General features: G+C 38.0%; 1 protein-coding gene across 4 annotated transcripts; it reads right to left on the reverse strand.

Annotated features, from left to right (window-relative positions):
- Positions 1-4,929: 4,929 nt before the first annotated feature.
- Positions 4,930-23,321, reverse strand: DECR1 (2,4-dienoyl-CoA reductase 1). 4 transcript variants are annotated; one of them, XM_064706539.1, is made up of 10 exons: positions 23,205-23,321; positions 17,519-17,721; positions 16,545-16,602; positions 16,310-16,396; positions 13,716-13,863; positions 10,663-10,762; positions 9,323-9,395; positions 7,234-7,380; positions 6,856-6,918; positions 4,930-6,763 (listed from the first exon to the last, which is right to left on the reverse strand). In XM_064706539.1, exons 1-10 carry the CDS (start codon positions 23,217-23,219, stop codon positions 6,704-6,706), a joined length of 954 nt encoding a protein of 317 aa, XP_064562609.1. In that variant the 5' UTR covers positions 23,220-23,321; the 3' UTR covers positions 4,930-6,703. The 4 variants fall into 4 exon arrangements, with proteins under 4 accessions (XP_064562609.1, XP_064562608.1, XP_064562607.1 ...); XM_064706538.1 differs by lacking the exon at positions 23,205-23,321 and adding an exon at positions 21,149-21,225; XM_064706537.1 differs by lacking the exon at positions 23,205-23,321 and adding an exon at positions 20,327-21,000.
- Between the last annotated feature and the right edge of the window lie 153 nt (positions 23,322-23,474).

A 23,474-nucleotide genomic window follows, 5' to 3' on the forward strand; every position in this document is an offset into this window, starting at 1 on the left:
GATTATTGGTGTCTAGTTTGTGTATCTCCTGGATTCTTGTATCTGTACCATGTAAAGGACAAACTGACTATTTTAAAAAATGTGCCTCCTTGGATCTTACACTGAATTAGTAGTCTATCTCACTAGCATTAAAATTTGACATTAAATGAAGAAAAAAATAATACAGATTTTATAACAATTTAGTAATTTAGTTTACATGGTGGGCTCTGCTTTTTATTATATTAGAGATGTATTTTTTAAATGGGAACTATACTATGAAGCAGCCCTATCTTCTTGCATCCTTGGGGTTTTTTTTTGGGCCTGGCTCCCTTTTTACTTTACACCAATTTTATGCCAGACAACTTCATGAATGTCCAGGCCACTGCTCCCAGTAAGTACTGGAGAAGGAAGGAAACTGGGCTGTCTCTTAATGCCAATAAACCTAAGCTGCCTCCACGTACAACTGTTTTGGAAGCAATTCCAGGTTAGCAGATTAGCTATACACAACTTCTCAGATGCATTTCTGTGTCTTATTTAACATATGGAAGCAAATGCATTTTATTTGAAATGTGTCTCAAACAATGAGGCTCAATCCTTCAAGATTACAGTCAATGAACTCCCACTGAAATGAATCCTTGAATTCCTCAGGTGAACTCAAGCAACTAAAAACCATTTCAGGAATGGCCTAATGGCTTTGGGCTCTCTCCAGCCTGAGCCTCAGAAAGTTAAGGGGTAGGTGGCACTGAATGGGGTCTTGCTGGGAATAAAAACCACACAAAAAACTAAAATAAGGTTAAGCCAGTTCATTCTTACTGTTTTACTCCCACTCCATGCACAGTGATTTAACGTCTTACCTGCTTGTCTCCTCTTTTCTCTATGCAATGTGAAATACAATTGTGTACATGAAGTAAAGGAAAAGTGAATCTGCCTATCAGTACAATAAATGATTGATATTGTTCATATTGTCCACTTGAAACCCTGGATTTTGCCTTATTTTAATATTTTAAAAGTATAAAGAAAAAAGCCCAAACTTTGTGTGCAAAAATATGTTTGCTACGTCACTACAGTGAGAGATAAAGCTTTTAAAGTGTTTTGACAGAGTCACCACAGAAATTGAAATCTGTCTTCCTGAACATAAGTAAAGGTAACTGTCAGAGACCCGTTCTGAAGCACCCTTGTGCTACTGCTGCTGCCCACCAGCTGGCTCTGCTGCAGGACACAACACAGAAAGCAGGTCTCAGTCACCCACAGGCAGGGTGTTTCCTGCAGTTATTTCTCTTAAATAAAACTTGGATTAAAAGCAGCAGTTCAGAACCCCAGTTCTAGCAAAGGTGCCTACTGTCAGTGCAAAGCAAATTGTGACAAGTATGGCTAAGACAAAACTGCTGTAAAACCCCCTGGTTTTAAACCTTAAATCACTCCTGGGCAGACTGATTTTTAAATGTCAGGGTTGGGGCAGAACAAGGCATAATTATTAAAGAGGTGATAATAGGGAAGACTTCTTCTTCCTTCTGGTAGACATTTGGTGACCAAAGAAAAATTGTAGCACGTATGAAGATTATTTACATGATGTAGTTCAGATAAGCCATATTCCAGCTAAACACAGAAACTGAGACATAGCTACTTGGGATCCCCTTTACTGAAGCTATTCACCATTTTGCTGTCTATAAATACATAATTTACTACAATAAACATGCAAAGAAACACTCAAGCTAACAAATACCAAAACTCACTGTCCTACAAATTACAAGTATGCTGTAAAATATTTTAGCCCATTCTAGTTTAAATATGCACAGATTTAAACTTAATGTAGCAATAGGTAGTCAAATCAAAGAAGGTGATCTTCTAGACATTTTAGAGCACAAACCAGCAAACTGAAAGAAAAATAACAATAGTAATGATGAGGCCCTTCAAAGCCTTGGCATTATAAATGCAGTGTTTGCTGACAGAAGCAAACCTTAACAGTACCAGGTCAGGCAGAGTGAGTGCCTGCTTCCACCAGGGCACCTCAGGGGCCATTAACACTGCCCAGCTAACCATTATGGAGAATACCATGTGAATTTCCACCAACAACTTCATCAGGATTGAACACAGCCCTTGAAGAACATACATTGGCTTTCTTTTGTTCACTGCTTCACTGTTCTGTCATCAACAGTTCACATGCAGTATCATAGCACTGATCTAATCTTCCCTGTTTAGAACTTAGTTATCTACCTTTGAAAATATGACCCACACAAGCTGATGAAATTTCTAAACACTATATCCATGGGCAAATGTCAAATACAGACCAGGGTGCTGACAGTCATCAGCACTTTTATGCAAAATGAACCTCATCAGTGAATAAAATACATACACACTGCTGCTAAACTCCCCTTAAACCTTGGTTAAGCCTGTGTTTCTTTACATAAGGTTTGCTTTTTCTGATTTTTACTAAGCCCTCATCAGAATCATGGTTATAGCCACTGGTTATGGAGGGCAACTGAAATCCACTCTTACTTACTGTGGTTTTGAAAAGGTACAGAATACATACTTGGGCATCTGAATATACATGGCCTGATTTTCTGAAGTGTTGAGCACCTCCAATTCCCTATGAAATCAATTGAAGTTGTTCTTCAGCAACTAAAAGCAGGTCAGTGCACTCAAATCCCAAAGACTATTTCATTTTATTGCATATTAAATAACTGCATATTAAAAGACTGTGGGGTTACCTTTGTTCAAGTGCCACTACTTATTTAGCAGTTGCAACACAAGATGTTATATGGGAGGAAGACAATGGTACAAAGTTTCTTGCAGTTCAGTGTCTTTAGTTACATGTTATCAGTATGGGGAAAAAAAGAAAATAAAAATGAGCAGTTCACATGAATTTGGAAGCCAGTACAGACAGCTAGGAACTCACAGTTCCCTCAAATACTATCATCTTCTGTTTGTAAAGCAATCCTCAACTTGGGAAATGGAAGCAATATTCTCAACAGTAATTAAAATGTTCAAGAGGAGAGAGTTCCCAGAACTAGGAGAACTAAAGACTGACAGCAGTTCTGGTACTACAGTGAAGAGGAAATACAAGAGATTTCTCTCATTTGCAATCTTAAATGATTTTCACAATTTGCTGATAAGCCCCCACTGTAGCACAACAACATTTTTGCAGCACTGAATTAATCTGATAAATTTTAACAGGCTCCAAAGACAGTAAATCACCATCAGAAATAAAAAGGGTAATATAAAGATTTAATTAAGCAGACAAGATGTACTTTTCAGTTGAAAACAAACAATGAGTCCTCTTTGTGGGTGTCTCCAAGTTGAGGTCATGGAAGTGATAACACTTTCCACTGATGGACCATGCAGAAGTCATTTTTAAAAAGGTATTTGGATTTTAGGGAAACATCCTTGTGACTCATGAAAATTAAACTGCCTCTGCACTCCTACTGACTCCTGTTGCAATTTCCAGTGTACACCATCACCTTTTCTGACTCATTCCTCCACAATCCTGTCCCTCCAACTTCATAAAATGATTTTGCCATGAAGCAATACTTTTTTTTATCCTTCATTTTACACTGGGGCTCACTGGCAGTGAGAAATGTAATAATCTCAGGGCAAACATGCCAGCCTAAGACAGTAAAGACCCTACCTCTCCTGCCAGTTTAGCTATGTTTGGAATAAAGTGACTGTGATGACTGTGCTTTATTTCAGTCTGTGAGTAATACAAAGCTGTGGGGCATGTTTATGGATTGGAGACCTCTTAGGTGTTAGCAGTATTTTATGCCTTTTTCAGGACAGTCTAATCCTCATCAGCATTTAGGAGCAGCTTCTTTTGGAGTTTCCAAACTAGACACTGCCTGGGTTAAGTAGTAGCTATAAAGCTTTCTCTTATTTTTTCCTGAGTTCAGGTATCATGGATTGCTACTTCAGTAACAATTACACTGTATTTAAGCAAAACATAAACTTGAGATGTTTAGGATTCATGTCTTCATAGTAATGTTTCTTTCCTGTCCCTACCAAGTCTAACAACTCTTAGTGAAGGAAATGTGTCCCAGCCAGACTATTCCATTCTCCTGTAGCAGTGGATGACAAGATAAATTGTTTTTTCACTTAACCCAGTCTATATATTAGCAAGTATTTTGTAAGTTAAGTAACATATAACTCTTAAAACATTAAATGCATTAAAAACATTTCTAAAACCTACATATTGTATACACCTTGTCAAGACAAAATGTTTAGCATCTAAAAGCAACTAACTTGTGCAGTTTGAAATGGATGTCACTGGCATAAGCAAGGTAAAAGAAACTCTATTCTTATTATAGATGCTCATTAAAACTTAAAATGTGCTTTCTAGTTCCATCGCTTTAAAAATAGGTTTTTTGTCACTTTACAATTAATAATTCATTTAGCTATGAACAGTTAACAGGTAGAAGACTTCAGAAGCAGTACCCATTTCTACAAATGCCAAGCATTCTGTTAGTAAATAAATCCCCAGTATCTCTTTGCAAGACAGGCTTTAAGAGGCCTCCCTTCAATATTCTGACAATGTCAGATGAAATAAAATCTGCTATCCTGTGTTACCATTATTTATACACAGGGAAGAGATCTATGTGACAGGCAGAAGTGCTTCCTAGCACCCAAAACCAAGCACAAACTGGATCCTAACCTCATATTGAGACTGGGAATATGCCTCTTTCTTGATCTTTCCCACCTGTGCCCCACACAGGACCTGTTTTGTGAGCTACAAGGAACTTGCCAGTCTTCTTGCTTCAGATGACCAGCTCTGAGGGAATACTGCAAAGTACACCTGTCCTGCTGTTCACAGGCTACAGAAATCACTTCAGGTCACATGAAGTCTATGGCAATTTCAGAGATTGAACCATTGAGACAGTAACCTCCAGTCTCAGTCCAGTACTTCAACCACACAACACACCTAACTACAGTAAGTCACAGAAACCCACAGATGCAAGAGACTGATAGGAACTTACTTTTATTGACAGCCTGTCACCAGAGGATAACCTACTAGACATTCCAGAGAAATAATTGATGTTGCCATATCTCACAAACATACATTTGAATTTTTCTCTGAAGCACTTTTTTTCAAATATCAAAGTCTTATATGCAACTGTGTCCCATACAAGGAGAAAATATAATTATATGCAAAGGATGACATATATATGGGCCTAACTTCTCAATTAAATCACTTTTTGGGGAAAAGACATGGCTGTCATGTCTGAATTTGATCTTGAGAACACACCTACCAAGCCCAAGTTACCATAAAAAAGCTTTACATTGTGCTCAAGAACACCTTGAAGGCTGCTCCAATAAACACAGTTGATTTGTTTTATTATCAGTGGCTGCTCAATCCCACACAGAACCATCACTCACAGGAGAAAGGCACAAGGAAGCCTGCAGTAACACAGTCCACACTTTCAGCAGAATACATCTTAGCTGGCTTCAGATTTGTAATAAGGTAATCAAGGTGACTTCAAAGTCAGATGTTGGCACATGTTAAGTATGCCCTGGATTGTGTGGAAAAATACATGACTGCCACCAGCACCTGAAGGAAGACATCCTTAAATTGATTCTATTGTCCTGACACTTAAATCACTGTATCAGTCTCAAAGCACATAAAACTATGTACATGCTTGTATGTGGTAACTGGCTGGAGCTCTGGTTAAACACACACACAAACAAAAAAAAAAGCATTGATTTCAGGTTGTAAAGGCCAGAGGCTGATAATTTCTTCGAAGAATTTCAGCCCTTGTCTCAGGCATGAGGGACAAAATCTACCAATTCTCTAAATTTGGATAAAAGAGGAAGAACAATTTTTTTATCACCTGTTTATCTGGGATGGATAAATTGACTAGATTCAGATGTAATGCTATCTAAAAGTTTCTTTAGTACCAGCCTGTGAATGCAAATGAAACCTAAGGATTTTTTGTACATTTCAACATTTGAGGTTTCAACACTTTCAGTTCCAGTATACCAACATCTCTTTAACAGTCCTAAATAAAGCATTTCTTATGGAGAGCTGCCATAGTCACACATATGTAATAACAAATGATTTTCAGCTTCTCATTTTCAAGAACATTAACTTCATCATGACAAAGAGCAAGCTCCTTAGAAAGGCACAGCACGTCCGTAAATGCCATTTTTAAAGTTCAGAAAAAGATAATTAACAGACTGAAAATGTCACAAAAGATGAGACCAAGACAGTTAGGCATTTCAAGATTTCCTAAGTAACCACAGGCGTTACATCTTTTCTCAGTGTATGTAATCCTGCTAATAATGTGAAACTGTATCTGCAAGTTTAGAATTTCATATTGAAGTGTGAAGATTAGAACTTAGTATTTTGTTTCTCTCTTCAGATTAATGATTACATTCAGTTATGATAGTACTGAAATGTTATTGGTATTGCAATATTAATAGACATATATATATGAGAAAAAAATCCTCAGAAGACAAAAAAAAAAAAAGGCTGATTGTAGACCATAGCATGGCTATGTAAGACAATCTAAAGACCAATGAAATATTAGTGACCAACCGTTGCTCACTATTGGCAACAGAACAGATTTTACATTGGAAAAATAAACAAACTATATTCAAAATACAACAATTTCAAAATATTTTATTGAAATTAGCATAAAAAAGATTTTTGAAGGCTATTTCTCAATTGGTTATTTCTAAATATTAATGAAAAATTAGTGGTTCATTTCCAAGAATCTCCACCATAATGTAATGTACTTTAGGAGCCTTTTGTTTTTCTAATCATTGCTTCCATCACATCCCACTGCTCTTTGGTAACCTAGCAAAAGAAAAGAGATTTTATTGGAATTTCATATAATACTTGCACATCAAAGTATCTGAATGTAAAATAGTAAACAAGGAAATTAATACCCTCTTCAAATCATTGAATTCTCCTGCCATAGAAACATATTCTCCACCATCCATTCTGATAACCTAGAAAGAGCACAAACAGTGTATTCAGGAATTGTGTGATTTCTGCAGTATTCCCTTGTTATGAACTGTGAAAATAAATTTTACTGATTTGGGTGAAAATTCCCATACTCAAAATAATGCAATGCAATCACTTTTAAAAGTTCTTTTTAAAGGTGCTAACAACCATGCACTACACTTAAAAGATGAATAATACTTGTAAAAAATTTAAAATCAAGATGTTCTGCGTCATTTCTGAAACCCGGGCTTTAAAATATAATCAGCAATACTCACACCATGATCAGGTTAATTGTACAAACAAGATCAACCAAAACTCACTGCTCCATTAACCCAGCTTGCATAATCACTGCAGAAATATGCAGCAAGATTTGCAATTTCTTCTACAGTTCCCAGACGACCACAGGGAATCCTCTCAATCATCTTCTTCTCAAATGAACCTGTTGGGTCAAGGCGGCTAAAAGCACCCTGAGAATTAAAGGGAACATTAAAAAAAGTTACAATAACATCACAAAATAAAATCCAACAGAGATTTGACTCCACACACTTAATATGGAAGTTAATATTTGTGAGTAAGCTGTCTACACCCTAATTGTCAGTAGAAAGAAAAAGAAAGAAGTAGAAAAGAAAGGCAATTTATCCCTGTTGCATTGATATGCATCTACTGATGATAAGTTAGAATTTAATCCATTTGGGATAGTCACCCACCATCTATCTGTGAAAAACAAAAGGGTTTAATCATCTTATTTTCCTCAAACACCCTGAATAAACATTTGAGAAAATAACCAAAACTCAGAATTGCGGCATGGATAGAGGAGAGGAACAAGAGGAGAAGAGGAACAGCAAAGAGACCAAAAATTGATTATAGGTGACTGAGTAAATAAAATGGAAAAGAAAAAACCATCAAGTTCAGTTAAACTGCAGCAACTGCTAAAGCTAAAGGAAGTCATCGGAAGCTTTAATACTTGACTAGCTTAAAATGGCAGGGGAAATAAAAGGAGTTTTTTCTGCTCCTCCACAAGGAAATAAGCGCCTCACTCAAAATCAGAAATGTATCAGTTACGTTTATGTTAAATTACTGGGGTTATGATTTAAAGCACATTGTAATTCATGTAATCATGGCTGCAATCATGCCATTTAAGTCTTCTATTGCCATGTTTTTAATTCCCTAAATTTATAAGCCTAACAGTGTTGTGCTTGTATGCCTTGTTCTTTTCCCATCATGACTTAAAACAGTTATGTTTTAAAGCCATTGATATTGCCTCTAAGGCAGAAACCCTTGATTTTGCAGTATGCTCTCTGCCTTTTTATGCTTTCAGGGAAATTTCAGGTTGGAACCATACACCAAATGTAGCCTTTTATTAAGAACACACATTATCTCAAACAGATTATACACTATTAGTTCAAAAAAGGAACATTAACTGGAGGTAGCATTATAGACGCTTAAATCCCTTAACTTGTCAAATGTTTTTCTTCTACTCGTACTTAAAAATACACAAGATTGGAGAACTTTTGGTCTGATCCTCTAATGGTATTTCAACATTCTTACAATCCTGCTAATTCTGCCACTAATTTTTCTTTCTAGTGGAAAGAGTCAAAACTAAGTGTTCCAGTGTAGCATCTAAAACTGACAAGAGGGGAAAAAAGAAAGAATAGTAAATAAAACAAACACACAAAAAAGTAAAAAAGAACCAACTCTGTACCCCTAGTCCCACAACAACAGCAAAAACAACTGTGAAATATTTTATGGAAGAAGTAATACCATTATTAGTTGTTAGTGCTCATAATCATAATAATTTGATTCAATGGGAAATGGATCCTCCTTTCTCTTCTTGCAGGACTGCTTTCTTTATTCTTCCTGTCCAGCTGCTCTGGATTACTTCCTTCAAACCCTTCAGTCCTCCTTCTCACTCACTTCAAAGCTTCTCATTTCCTTGCCAACTTAGTTTTTCTCTTTCTAGTTTTGAGATTTTCAACAAAACTAGTGAGATTCTGTTCTCATATACCTAAAAGAGATTCTAAGATTTTGGAATGTTTCAGATGCTTTATTTAAAAATTAGGAGTTAGGCAGAAACAGGAACTTTACTCCAACAACTGTAAAGATTCACTCCACTTGACAAACTAAGTACACAGAAATAAGAATCATTTGATATATCAATTCTTTTAAACACTAAAAAAAGAGGTTCTGTTTATATCAATCATAGTAGAGGGAACAGTGGCAGGCCTCAGAAGTTCAAGAAATCCTATTTTACAAAAAGACTAAGAGGGAAGTGTGTTCAATATTCCAGCACAGTCTTGATTATCAAGGAAATCATATTAGAATTTACAGCTATAGAAAAGTTAGACTGTTGAGAAGTTAAGTCTGTACTACAAAGCATATTCAAGGCTGTGTTCACTTCATGCCATGTACCTTTGTTTTTATTGGACCTGGTTGAATCACATTGAATCTCATGCCATATCTACCCCATTCAGCCGCAAGAGACCTAAAAATTCATTAACAGAATGCATCAATATTTTAAACACAATACTGTAATCCTATTGAAAAGAAATTAAAATTTAATCAAATGTGTAAATATTAGAACATTCCTCAAGCAGACAATTTATACTTAAAGGGTCTTTTTGTGCTTAACAAAATAATTTCAGAGAAGTACAAAAAATCTCATTCACTAACAGAGGAATATTGATTTAATAGAGGAATCATAGGTAAAGCAGGGTGAAGGAGCAATTCTTTCTCCCTGGAAAATCACAGATACGGGTGGCACCTGAATTCCTCACCAAACAACTGTCAGGCCATCATCTTTCTGTGGCAATTTCGACTATCCCACAAGTACACATTTCTAACACTAGCAACACAGCTCTCACATTATGTTTTGAAATAAAACAGAGGATACATTTTAAAATAGGACAACTAGAATAGTTTTGCTTTATTTTTCTCTGCATGATGAGTACTTTGGATCTACCATGGTGAATGAATTAGCTGAGTCATAAAGTCTCTCTACAATTTCCGTTACAGCTCTATAGAATAGAAATCAAGACCATTACTCAGTCCCTCATTTTCTTCCAGATACAGAATTCTAGTTACTAAAAGGCTTCCAATCTATTCAATTCTTTCTGTTGAACTGCAGAGGAAAGTTCTATGTGCTATGAAGGACTAGCCTGAAATTAAAAATGAGAGAAATCCTTTTGTTTGCTGAGCTCAACGGATATGTCAACATGATACTCAATGGATATGTCAGCATGATACTGCTCTGAACTAAGTAGAACTGCAGAGTTTAATTTTAAATAGTGACAGGAAACAAATTTGTTGAGTAATCTAAACAGTGCTGAAGCCACAATATACTGCAGCCAAGTAACAGGCATGTATTTTGCTCAGACAAAAGAATGTAGAAGGTGGTATAGATCTCAAACAGTCCCCCTCATAACTGTCTTTAGGTGCTGGTTCACCTATGAGAATGCAAGAGAACCTGATTATCAAAACTTTGTGAAACAAACTTTGGAACTTGCAATTGCCAAAATAAGTGGTTCTACTTGTCCTTATCTTGGTCTTGTAAAAAAAAACCAGTAGCAGTTAATACTTCCCTCTGTAAGAAGCTGCCAGAATAATATTTTCTTGCTAGGATACTGGAGCCTGATTGAATTCTTGTGGAACAGTGAAACAGAGGTCTACACTAATAAGCTCCATTTTTATAAACCAATTACCCCATCTTAAGGATGTGAAAATCAAAGCACACATTTTGCTGTATTACTCACTTGCTCATTGCTTCTACACCAGCTTTGGCAGAGGCACTTGGCAACACAAATCCTGAACCACTCTCTGCATAAATTGTTGTAATAGCCAGGAATGCTGCTCCTAGAAGGGGAAAAAACACTTAATAAACAACCCACACCACACAGACCAAACAACCCTGAAGATCAAACTCTCAGGTTCAGATAAAAACAAGCTAAATGGTACAGAAGTTCTCAGCTCAATTGGTAGGGATATCTTTTCACTCCGGGCAGTGAAAAGGCATTTTAAAATATAGTGTTTGAAACTTTCTTTCCAAGCCTGTTTATTTCAGTTTCCTCCTCTTTTGCATGAGTGCTAAGAGTTGCTCCAGGTAAGTGCAAATAGCTATTGGTTAGGCTCTGAAGGTCTAAACCCTCAGACTTCCACTGATAATGAACTTAATGCATAAATTAGTCTAACTGGAGTGAAGGCCTAAGATCTTAAAGTGTTTTTTCAGAAGCTGCCCTAGTCTAGTTGCCACTAACCAGACACTTTGCCCTGAATTCATCAATTACTGAGTGGGGGGAAAAAAACCCCAAAAAACCAACAAAACAAAAAAGCAAACAATAACAAAGAAGGAAAAAAATCAGCATTAACAGTTAGGTTTGGCATAATCTGCAATTAACAGTTGAGGGCTTGAGTTAACGTTTATGCTGAAAAATAAAATATTTTAAAGAAATTTCCAGAAGCTTCTTCTGCAGCTGAGCCAATTACAGAGTGAACCTGCATAACTTTTCCTATTATTATCACAACAAACTCCTTTATAAAAGAACAACTTTCTTTTAAATGCTGTATTTTATAACAGATATAGCAAAAAAACATTCTAGAATATAATGGAAACTGCAACTGCTTATTTAATCTTTCTTTTATAGAATCCTGCAAATTATGTCTGATCAATGACTGGCATGAGCTTACTGTAGCTGGGAAATGAAGGACAAGGCATGACAGTTCACTGCTTACGTCATAGTAACTAAAATAACTGTTCTACTTACTATATTTCAAAAATAATTTCATTAGAATAGCTGCTCAGGGAATATTTCTAAAACAATATACACTACTGATAGATTGCATGCAAGTAGACTCAGGTAAAAAATTACAGTAATATTACACAAGAGAAACTAAAGAGAATCAAAACAAGCACTAATTGAAATGCCAGCAGATATCCAGAAACCACAGGCCCTGTTTATAAAAAAGGAGTCTTCACTGAGAGACTTTGAAAGGCAAAAAACCCTAGAACAACTTTGAAGTTCTCTAGAGATGATTGTTAATTACACATTTTGTAGAATTAAATCACTGATTTTCTTTTTAAATATAGGTTAAATAGAGGTAAGCTAGGTGAACCTAACACAGAACCAAGAATAACTGAAATTTACAATTCTGATACTGAAAGAACACTTCAGCTCATACACAGCTTTTATTTCTAAAGCCTATTTTCACAAAATGGACAATACCTGATCAATTAGCTCCTCTCACTTTTTAAAAATAAGTAACATGCTACCAAATTACAAATTCCTTTTAAATACCATCACAAACTTGCAGTCTAAAAGCAGAGAACTTTTATTTACTACATTAGACTTAATGTAGGTCACACTGCAGACCTAAAGGACATCCCAGTGTTCTAGAAACTGTCAGATTCACAGCATCCTCACAGACTGCTCTAAAATATCTGCACTAGGTAGCATCACTTTAGAAACTAAGGCCCCTGCTCAAACTAAAAAAACACAAGCAAGTACAAAGAAAATGAAAGTGAGAAGACAAACACATACACATGACTTACTTACAAAAACATGCCTTAAAGAAAGCCTTAAACAAAAAGTCTTATTTACAGATGGATTCCCCTAGAAAGAAGACATGCAAGTAATAGCAAAAGAAATTCAAATGTTTTGGAAACTTAGAAGTCAAAGAGAGACAACATGAAGGTGAATGACATCTGGATTTTACCAAATTTGAGGACGGAAGTAAGGAAAGTAATGTTGTTTCATTCAACAACAGCAAAAAAAAAAAAATTGATTTTGTATTTCACATTACTATATGGGCACACCATGTGCACCTCTAAGACCATAAGACAACCTATTTCAGTGGTCTCCCATAATCATATAGTAACTCATAGCTGGGGATGGGTTTCTCATGTGGGAGTATCAGCACTAAAATGGTGGAAATTAATTTTTCATGTGCCACTAAAATATAGAGGGGACACACTTGTATACTAACAAAAACTGTTACAGAGCCACTGAAACAATATTAACTTCATATTGTTATAATTAAATAGCATAAGCTCATGGAATACTTTTTGGAGAGGATTTTGAAGAAATTAATTCAGAAGGTGAAGAAATGAAGTAATTAATTCAGAGGTTAAAGAAATACCAGTGTAAATACAAAAGTAGTATTTCAACACAGTGGCTGTAACTAGAAAACAGGGCTCAGTAGTGAGGGCACATGGAAAACCATAATTATATCTTCCTGCTTTAAAAAAATTTTACATTATATTATTCTGATCTCATAAAATAAACTCCTTGTTTTCCAAGTTAATGTATGGAATATAAAATGAAAGCAGTTCTTTGTAAATAATCTATGATATAACATAGAAGGGCATACATCACCTTTCCTTTTAAAACAATAATCTGTTTAAATAAATCTTTGGCTAAATATCCTGACTTCTTGTTCATTTAAAGAAATATCCCATGTTCAGTTCAAAGAAATTAACATACACAGAGAAAATTCAGAAGAAATAACAGCTTTTTCTCTTTTTTAACACAAAGCTTATTTTTTTTCATTTTAAAAATGTTTTACAACTAGAACTCTGCAATTAGATTTTTATATTCAGCCTAGTTGGCCTCTGGGTCCAATTGTAAGGCCTGATACTACAATGAAGTAACTCTTAGCCTGACCTGTGTGATTCTTAAGTACAGCTTTCACTGAAAAACTTCCTTTCTAGAACATTAAAAATTGTATTTCTCTTCTAACACGAACTCTCAAAACTGGCCATAATGACAAGGCAAGGAAAGCAATTAATAACACGTCACAATGCTTAAGATACCTTTTTTTACTTTAATGAGCTCCTTGCCAATTTCCAGAGTTACAAAAGCAGTACCATTAAGTACAATATCAGTTATTGTTTTCCAGGCATTAGGAGAAAGTCGTTCAGAAGGGGAAATAAAATTTCCAGCTGCATTGTTTATCACAACCTGAAACACATGAAGGAAAAGAGTTAACTAACAATAACTCTTCCTGAGACAAAAGCAAAGAATTTACAAGGAGCTTTTTAGAGTTTCCAGGGGAAAAAAGTAAATATACCCTCATTGAATGAGGTATGGGGGCATGGGAAGAGGGAGAAAAATCCAGAAGAAATGTTACCATCTGCAGCACAGATAAAGTATCAGTAACAGAAAATGAGCTGTATTTCCAAATTACTGTACTGAGGAACTGTTTCATGTAGAGGCTGACTTAAGTCACTACTTTCCATAATGTCTCAAGTGCATCCTGACAGAAAAGTTTGCCTCCATCAAATTCCAGCATCACATCTATTTAATACAATGGATGCATGGGAACAGAAGCAAAAGGCAGCAACCTGATAACTGAAGTCTGGATGAAGTGACTGCTGTATAACAGGAATTCAAATCACTCGTGATGAGAATATTATGATACAATGTACTGCAAACAACTACTACAAAACTTTTGTTGAATAGATGGACCTCTGTCACCTCCATCACTTCCTATGAACAATCATCAGGCAGAGGATTCTTTCACTTCAGGGGACTAAGCATCACATTAGCAGTATTTAAACCAAAAATTATGTAGCCAGATCGAGCATATTTCATAATATAATGTGTTGAAGAATATAATGATGCACTATTAATGGAATGGCACCTTGATTCATGTAGGTTTGCACATAAAACAAACAATTTGTCCTGAAGAACTTCTGGGTTAGTCTAATGAAGATATTTGAATTTTCAAAAACAAAACAGAGTACTGTACATATTACATTCATGTAGAACTAATAATATACAACATCCATAAATTATACATATGGAGAGCAAATTCAATTTAAAGGCCTCCCTAAAATTTGAAGGAATAAAAATCCCAACACCTTGAGATAGTAAGGAGGTTACTTGAATCACTAAATAAATACAGGAAAGACACAACAATAAAACTAGTGAACTAAGAACTGCACCATGTGATCTTTGAGGTATGTAGGACTGCCAAAATAAGCCATGAAAAAAGAATGATTGCTTTCTAATAGGGATTAACATTCTTGGGAATGGAATGGACAAAACCAAGCTGGAAGGACTTTCACGTTACTGCCATTAATTTGTGTCTTTGAGATCTCACCTCACATGCAGTATGGCAGTGAGTGACACCCAGGATTCATAAACTAACATCTCATGTCTGCAACAAAGAGAAAAACTGGACAAAAAGAACTGAATATTCAATTTACTCTGCCATCTATCTTAAACACACAAAATACATTAAATTAAAGAGAAGGCAAATGCTTGCAAAGAACAAATCACGGAAAGCATTTATTCAGAAAATTACTGGTGCTCTAAAAACGTGCTATACAGGAAGAAATCTCCTCCCTCTCTGCACACATGTAAAATCTTCATGATTTTGAACATTTTACATGTGTTTATTAAGAAACTTATTTTACAGGTGATTTTACATGTGATTATTAAGAAACTTATTAAGTTTCTTCACTTAGGCCAAAAATTGCCTTAACTAACAGCCAAAATAATATCCAGAAAATCTTGTCTACAAATCAGGACAGTGAATTGCCTTATTTCTAGCGCTGTTATAGCATACAGCTATATAGTCTACAATTTCTCTACTTCTTACAATATTTAAAATTCAGTAGGTTCTCTACCACATCTGTAGGAAGCTCCTCCTGGATGCAAATTGTTGACAACAGACATGCAATAATTTCAAATTTACAGTAAACAGTTTTGAATCTGACTGTCCTTTACAACAATGCTACATCATCACACTTTCTATCAGCTAGCAGAATCCAAGTTGTTATCTCACAATCACATCAGAATTGGGTAACATCATCTTTCAGATTCCACCAGATCACCCTCCTCACAATCTGATGTAAAGAGCTCTGTTGGCTTTTTGCCAAACTATAAAAAAGCAGATGCTTGGCTTGACTGAAGACTTTTTTTCTTCATTTTATGAGAACTTAATCTTCAAATTGGAACCCTCTTTGTGTATATTAATAAGCTAAGCAAGGGTCAAAGAAAACATTTATGGTTATTTCCATTCCTAATTTGTGAAGCATTGTGTTAAGATGTAATTCAGTAAACACAAGTAAATCACCTTTTCAGGAGGATTTAAGGGCAATATTCCGTTCCCTGAATTCAAAGAATGCCTCCAGAAATGTCCCATTATTTGAAATGAGATGTTAGACCTCAGAGTAAGGGTAAAAATGTTTTGTCTACTTGGCCACCAAATATTTTAAGAACCACAGGAGCAGAATAACTGGTCTAACTACGAATGTTAGATTTATCTTGAAGTACTGCCACTGCTCTGTCTAGCTTCTTTTTAAATTCCATTAACTTTCTATCTTCTTAAGTTTCTTCACACCTACTATGCAAGGTATTTTTGTTAATTAAGAATGAGTTCTTTCTCTAGAATACTTACATCAGGATGTCCTGCCACTTGGATTGTTTCAGCAACAGCACTCTTAACTGAAACAGGATCTCTCACATCACACTGGATGGCATGAACCTAAAGAATAATAGAAAGGCAGTTTTCAGACTTAAAAACTGTATAATTCATAAATTAAACAAGTCCATAGAAGCATACAAATGCAAAAAAAATCCAATAAAATGTAGAGTATAATATGTAACATATTCATAATTCTGCAAAAACTTACCTTATTCCCTGTTTTAGAAGAAATTTCATCTGCTGTTCCTTTCAAAACATCCAGCTTCCTAGAAATAATTATTAACATCGCTTATGTCAGTTAAATGCAATTACAATTTAGATTACTAAAATCTTTTTTTCTGAGCAAATATGAACTACAATTTAAAATATCTGTGTGTGCACATGCATGTTGCTGATTTTCATCAATTAAAACTATGATTAAGACTATGCTTAACCAGTAACTTTCTGAAAGAAAACTTTTGGTAATTTATGGTTAGTGTTACTTTAAAGCAACTCAGAAGTGACAATGGTAAGACTCTGATGTTAAACAACATGTGATAAGCCAGGAATAAAGCACACAATCATAACAAACTTAGTTTTAGCTACTACTCTACTAGTATTAATAAGAGACATACATATTCACATTTAAAACTAAACAAATCACTATTAGGATGAATGTCACACCACTGTTTATTTTGATTTAAAATGAGATTGGTTTTCTAGACTTTACTGAAGTGCTTCTAGATTCTACTGCAGTACTTGAGAGATGTAGAAAATCATCATTAAAGGAAAATTAGGACTCTTGTTGAAAGTCAGAAGAGGAATGGATTTAATTCTTTATTGTAATTTAAATCTGTATCAAGAACACCTGTAATAACATTTATTACTGTTCAATACTATCCACTGCAAATTTTTGTTCTCTTTAACGCTTTAGTTGAATTTATGCCTAATATCTGAGGCTGTTTATTTTGCTGCCACATTTCACAAAAATGTGCTTAGTTTATTTCTTCCTACTGATTTTTATACCATTAAACATTTGCAGATAAATCTGCAAGTTTCTAGAATCCACAATCTGACACTGTATTTAAATGTGTACTGCAACAGCATAAATAGAATAATTTTTTTCTGGTTTGTAAAGAAGACAACATCTATTCAGCAGTCAGTACTAAGAGAAAGTTCTAAAACATCTTCATTAATATTTACCGGCTTGCTATAACACACTTGGCTCCTAAGCTGGACAAGGCTGTTGTCATCCCTTTGCCAAGCCCAGTACCTCCACCAGTTATAAAGGCCACTTTCCCTTGGAAGGTATTTGGTGGCAACATCACTTTTTGAAGAGGTGAGAAGAATGCAGCTTGTGGTGCACTGCTGTCCTGATGCAGCACATTTGGCCCACGGCTGAAAAACTGAAAGATAAAAACCCAGAAAAGTTAGTTTCTTCTCCTTTCTGCATGCAGGACTGTTACACAAGACAGATTTTCCTATGGCAGTGAGGTAACAACCATAACTCCCTTATTATAAGTAAATATAGATGAACATAAGAATGACTAGATTGCATTATATCAACACACATGGGCCTTTACATAAACTCTATCACTAGACTAGGAAAGCACTTGAGCTATTTTTATATATACTGCAACTAGAAAACTACTGAAAAATACTTCAGTCATGCTTCTTGCTACTTCATGCATTTTTTGTTCATGCTTCTTGCTACTTCATGCATTTTTTGTATCTATCACTTTTACTAAAACATGTGGAAAACCATTACCAACTAATTACAGAAGAACTTGGGCATCAGATTGATATATGCACTGTAATTTATGCACAAACAAATCCATGTGATTTTAGGTTACATATGTATGTATTTACAAATTTAAATCTTCAGAAATAGACTCATGATTTTGATCCTTTACTACTCCATCCAACAAACCTTCTTCTTTACTGGAGAACAGGACAGAATCAAACTTCACAAGACCTGCCCTAATGGCCACTGGGGCTGCTGAGGAAACCAATGCCATCTCCCAGACAAAACTGGGCAGGGTTAGGTTATCAGCATCACACTCTATCCCAGCAGAAATACCAGCTACAGTACATTAGCCTCAGAAGGATTAGTCCCTGCAAAAAGACACATGGTTGGAACATGTTTAAAAACAGACATGAAAAAAAAAAAATCAGTATTACATATAGAAAACTATGCTAGTAAGAAAATACCCCACAAACGTAATGAGAAATTAGTGATGTCACAAAGAAAGTTGCAGCAAAAATAGCAAACAGGATATTTCTAGCATCCTAATATGCTAAACTAACTCAAGGCCTAATCTAAGTATTGAATTAAATGCCTTGGGACAGCAGCACTACAGTAATAGTTGAGAAATTCCATTAATATTTAAAAGACAGAAGTTATCACAACCTGAAGCTGCAAATGGTTGTAAGTATAACAAAACTAGATTTACTTTAATTTTGATGTGCAAAGCAATTATAAGACTGTAAGTTATACTTATTTTCTCTGGTTTTACCTTGTATTTGAACCTTTAATGTGTTTATTTTAATACAAAGAAAAAAAAATCTAATACAATTTTGTGAAAGAAGTGTGAGTGTTTACTCCTGTATGATCCTGTTAAGAAAACCATGCAATTGTTCAACAGACTGACATGAAGAAGAAAGGTAGTCTGAAAATAGTAAAAATATTGCACTTTTTTGTTCTGTTTACAAATTCCCATTTTGAACACTAAAATTAAGAGACAATATATTTAGTGGTAGATGATTACTCTGTACTTCCCACAGTTACAATGCATTGGGGATTTCACAGAGCTTGAAGCTGGCCTGCAGAACCATGTGCACGTGAACCTTTCTGTGTGGTAATACCTATTATGCATTAGTAACTCGGGTGAGAACAGAGAGAACAGCCATGGAATTACACAGACAATTTAATACAACTTAAAGCATGGTGCTAATAACACCAGGGTCACAGGCTCAATCCCTGTATGGGACATTCACTTAGGAGCTGGACTTGATCCTTGTGGGCCCCCTCCAACTCAAGAATGTTCTGTAAAAAACTAAAATTGAGTTGAAGAGTTGGAGCCACTACATAGGACAAAATTCAGAAAGTAAAGCTTGAACTAAAGCTGGAACTATCACATTTGTAAAATACTACTGTTTTTTAATCCTCCCAGTGAAAATAAAATTTGCATGCTTTCACAGAGTACCAGGATACTATTAAGCCTCCAGGAAAGGGAAATGTGAAGGTTCTCTTTGAGGACTTTCTTAGTAGCCCCTTGCTCATCTCTCTTCAGCAAAAAACCTCCCTCTGGAGAATTTCAGCTCACGGCAGAGACTGCAAATCCAGACGGCATTTGGACTCCCCCTTCCTTCAGGACATGGAGATAACCCCCATGAGTGCTGAGACGCTGATCAGGTGCTCTGGCAGTGACAGACACAGCCCAGTCTTCTTGCCCTCCATGAAAATAACACTGCAAGCAGCTTTCCCTCTGCTCCAGGGGGGAAGATTAGGACATGCCATAACAGAAGAAAGCAGAACGCTGCACCAAGACTAATAGTATGGCAATGATAACCAGCCAGTAAAGCTGGTATAATTGAGCAATCTTTTAGTCAGACTGCTATCATCTCCTAACTGGTTTGCACAAGAGGCTTCTATGACAGCATCCATGCAGTTTAATAATTCCACTGCTTAAGGCTGAGATCTTAAATTAAATCTCAGGTGTAAACAGAGATATAAAGAAGGCAGTAAACAGCTTAAGAAAACCAAACATCAAACAACAAACACACAAATCACTGACAAACCAAAAAAACAACCCCCACCCAGGGGGTGGAAGTGAATTGTGAAATAAATGCAGAAAGCCATCTCAGAAACACAAAAGCAGTCACAAGAAAGAAGCACGGTGCTTGTGGAGAACTCACTAGAAACGGCCTCCAGCAACATCCACAGAGTCATAGAATCATAGAATAGCTTGGATTGGAAAGGACCTTAAAGATCATCTTGTTCCAACCCACCTGCCATAGGCAGGGACACCTTCCACTGTAACAGGTTGCCCAGAGATCCAATCTGGTCTTGAACACCTCCACAGATGGGGCATCCACAGCTTTTCTGGGCAACATGTCCATATCTAACCTAAACACCCTCTTTCAATCTGAATCTATTCCCCCTTCTCCTGTCACTCCATGCCCTTGCAAAAAGTTCCCTTCCAGATTTCTCGTAGGCTCCCTTCAGGTACCGGAAGCCTGCCAGAACGCCAACTCGGTCACAAGTCAAGCCGTGCCGCTGCTCGGACAGCAACACTCCAGCCATTTACCTAGATGGACTGCCCTGCACAGCTGCGCTATCGGGGCCAAAGGGCGCCGCGCTCAACGGGCTGACACGGCCCGCCCGGCGCTGGGGCCGCAGGCCGTGTGCCGGCAGCTCAGCCCGCGCCTCTGCGGGGCTCCGCAGCGGGCAGGGCCGGCAGCTGAGGAGCACCGAGGGGTGCCCCTTCCTGGTGCTTCCCCAACCCCGGCAGCGCCGGCAGCTGAGGAGAACCGAGGGGTGCCCCTTTCCTGGCGCGTCCCCAAGCCCGGCAGCGCCGGCAGCTGAGGAGAACCGAGGGGTGCCCGTTCCTGGCTGCTTCCTCAACCCCGGCAGCTGAGGAGAACCGAGGGGTGCCCCTTTCCTGGCGCGTCCCCAAGCCCGGCAGCGGGAACCGCAGAGCCCCGCCGTGCCCTCCCTGTGACGGGACACCGGTGCCCGGGCAGAGCCGGGGCGGCGGGGCAGCAGGTGGCGGAACACCTCCGCGGCGCCGCCCGTCCGCGCTCAGCCCGGCAGCGCAGGGAGTGCCTTACCCGCCCGGCGCCGACCCCGCAGGGGCCGCGCACCCCGCGCCGCCACAGCCCCGCCGCTGCCGCTGCCGCCGCCATGTTCCGCCGCCGCGCTCTGCGCCTGCTCCGCGGGGAGGAGCGGCGGGCGCCGGGCGGGCACCGAGAGCCGCGGGCGTCGGGGAACCGGCGAGACCGCCCCCGCCCCAGGTGCTGCAAAAGGTAGAATATGTAAAAATTTTCTCTAAAAAGGACGGTCTTTGATCCTTGATCTTTGTATACTTTCAAGCCTGATCAACAAGAAAGGAGCAAACGAGCTCTAAGCGATGTTCAGGTGAAAGACAAATTATTTGTCGGTGGAATTGCCTTGCTTAGGCTTAGAGCTTGGCATGTTTCAATGATCTCAGACTTAGAGAGAGATTAACAAAACTTGGGAAGAGACATGTACTACTGACAGTGGGTACAAAGAATGCAGAATTTGTGGGCTACAAGGGCATTTGGCAGAATCCCCATGATAAACAAAAACTATTAAAGGCAACTCCTCAACTTCGCTCAGATCAGCTCTGACTGGCTATTTCTGACAGGGGAGATTACCCACTGACCCAAAAGAAGAGAAAGACTGAGTATATGGACTAAACAGCAGGAGAGGTGGGAGAATCATTAACCAAAGACCATAGAACGCTAATTAATGAGAGAACTAGGTAACTGGTAAGCAATGAACATGAATGCCCTTTTTTGCTAAAATGTTTAAATAGGGAAAAGTTTTGGTTTCCTTGTGCTGGCCGTGTGTATTTCTCACCCAAGACGCCTTTCCGCACAGAACTGTAAATGAATCAAATGTGGATTGGCCTCTCACACACCAGGTGAAAGAACCGATTTTGGAAAAACACAGGGGCACCTTCTTGGCCACAACCACTGCCCCGGTGCCTCCAGTTCCAGCTGTGAGAGCTGGAGAATGCTTTTTTTACCTGTGTTGAGCACAGAGACTGACTGATGGGAAAAGTGATGACTGACTGATACCCATCCATTTGCACAGCCTTGGTAACCACAGAAACCTGCAGAGTCATATCTACTCATAAGGAAGAGTAAGGGGTTGGGGCATAGTAAGAACCTACAGATTTAATACAGCTTCAGGTTTTGAGGGGAGGACGCCACACTTGATGAATCTATGCAGTTATAAAACTTGCCATGAAAGACAACAAATCTATCAGTGGGTTTGTGCCATCAACTTTTGAGTTAAGAACTCCAGGCCAGCTGATTACACACTGCTGTGGGAGGTCAGAGGAAGCAAAATTTAAATCCTACAGCTTAGTCATCATTGTCCTGTATAAAAATGGCAAAACAGCCATTTTCTCTAAAAGTTCAGCATTTAGGAAGAAAAAAAAAATTGTTGTTGCTCTGTTGGTACAGCAAGCTCTAGAGTAGGTAACATTTTCGTAAGTTCTACACACAGTCGCAGCATTGTGTTGTAATCTTCACTGCAGTGTTGTTCTGCCTCTCTGCTGGGCTGTTCTCCATTCTCTGCAGCAGAGTCCTTTCTCTCTCTCAGAGCTCCTCATGGGCTCTTGACCACCCTATTTTCAGTTCTTCACGAGCTACAGCTGCTGCCAGCTAAGACCTGCAGCTGCAGCTCGTTTGCAGCACTCAGCCACAAGTCTTACACTACACATTATCCAGGCCCACAGCATGAAGCAATAGTGCCACACTGCTGGGCAGTAGTTGCCACATTTATCATTAAGGCAACATATGGAATATATTTGGTAAGAGTTAGAGAGTTGCTCTAACTCTTACATGGTACCATGCCATTATAATCAATAATTCAACCACCCTGAGTCTCGAGGCATCTGTAATCACTGGACAGAAAAACAAACAAAAAAACCTGCAACAACAAAGAAAGAACCCCAAGAAATAAACTCCCAAAAGAACCCCAAAAAAGTAGGAGAAACAGAGCGTATATCGTTCAAGGGAAGCTTTGACATTGCCAAATACTACAGAATTTAGGAAGCTTCATCGGAACAATGCTAGCAAGAGGGAACAAACTACAAACCACGCACTGGAAAACACAAATGTGCCAAACAGCTACCTGTGAAATAATCATTGTATTTCATGGTGAAAGTGAACACGATGATATGACTGAATGTATTAGTTTTCCATGGCCTGGCTTTTGGTAGCGGGAGGGGGGCACAGCAGTGACTCCTGTGAGATACCAGCCCCAAACCACGCTGACACGGAGCGAGGGGGACCGGCAGTGACACGGGCACTGGCGAGAGCCCCGGGAAAGCGCCCGGGCCCCTCCCCGGCCGCCGGGCCCCTCCCCGGCCGCCGGGCCCCTCCCCGGCCGCCGGGCCCCTCC

Source organism: Zonotrichia leucophrys, chromosome 2 (assembly GCF_028769735.1).
Source record: "Zonotrichia leucophrys gambelii isolate GWCS_2022_RI chromosome 2, RI_Zleu_2.0, whole genome shotgun sequence".
NCBI lineage: Eukaryota > Metazoa > Chordata > Aves > Passeriformes > Passerellidae > Zonotrichia > Zonotrichia leucophrys.

Bases quoted from the DNA above. Each gene is read 5' to 3' on its own strand.
- DECR1 (XM_064706537.1), bottom strand. From the start codon at position 20,437: ATGGACATGTTGCCCAGAAAAGCTGTGGATGCCCCATCTGTGGAGGTG. The intron at 13,864-16,309 runs GTAAGTATTCTA...CATGTGTTTCAG, and splicing joins AAGTGGCAGGACATCCTGAT to GTTGTGATAAACAATGCAGC. The intron at 6,764-6,855 runs GTATTAATTTCC...TTCTTTTGCTAG, and splicing joins AATTCAATGATTTGAAGAGG to GTTACCAAAGAGCAGTGGGA.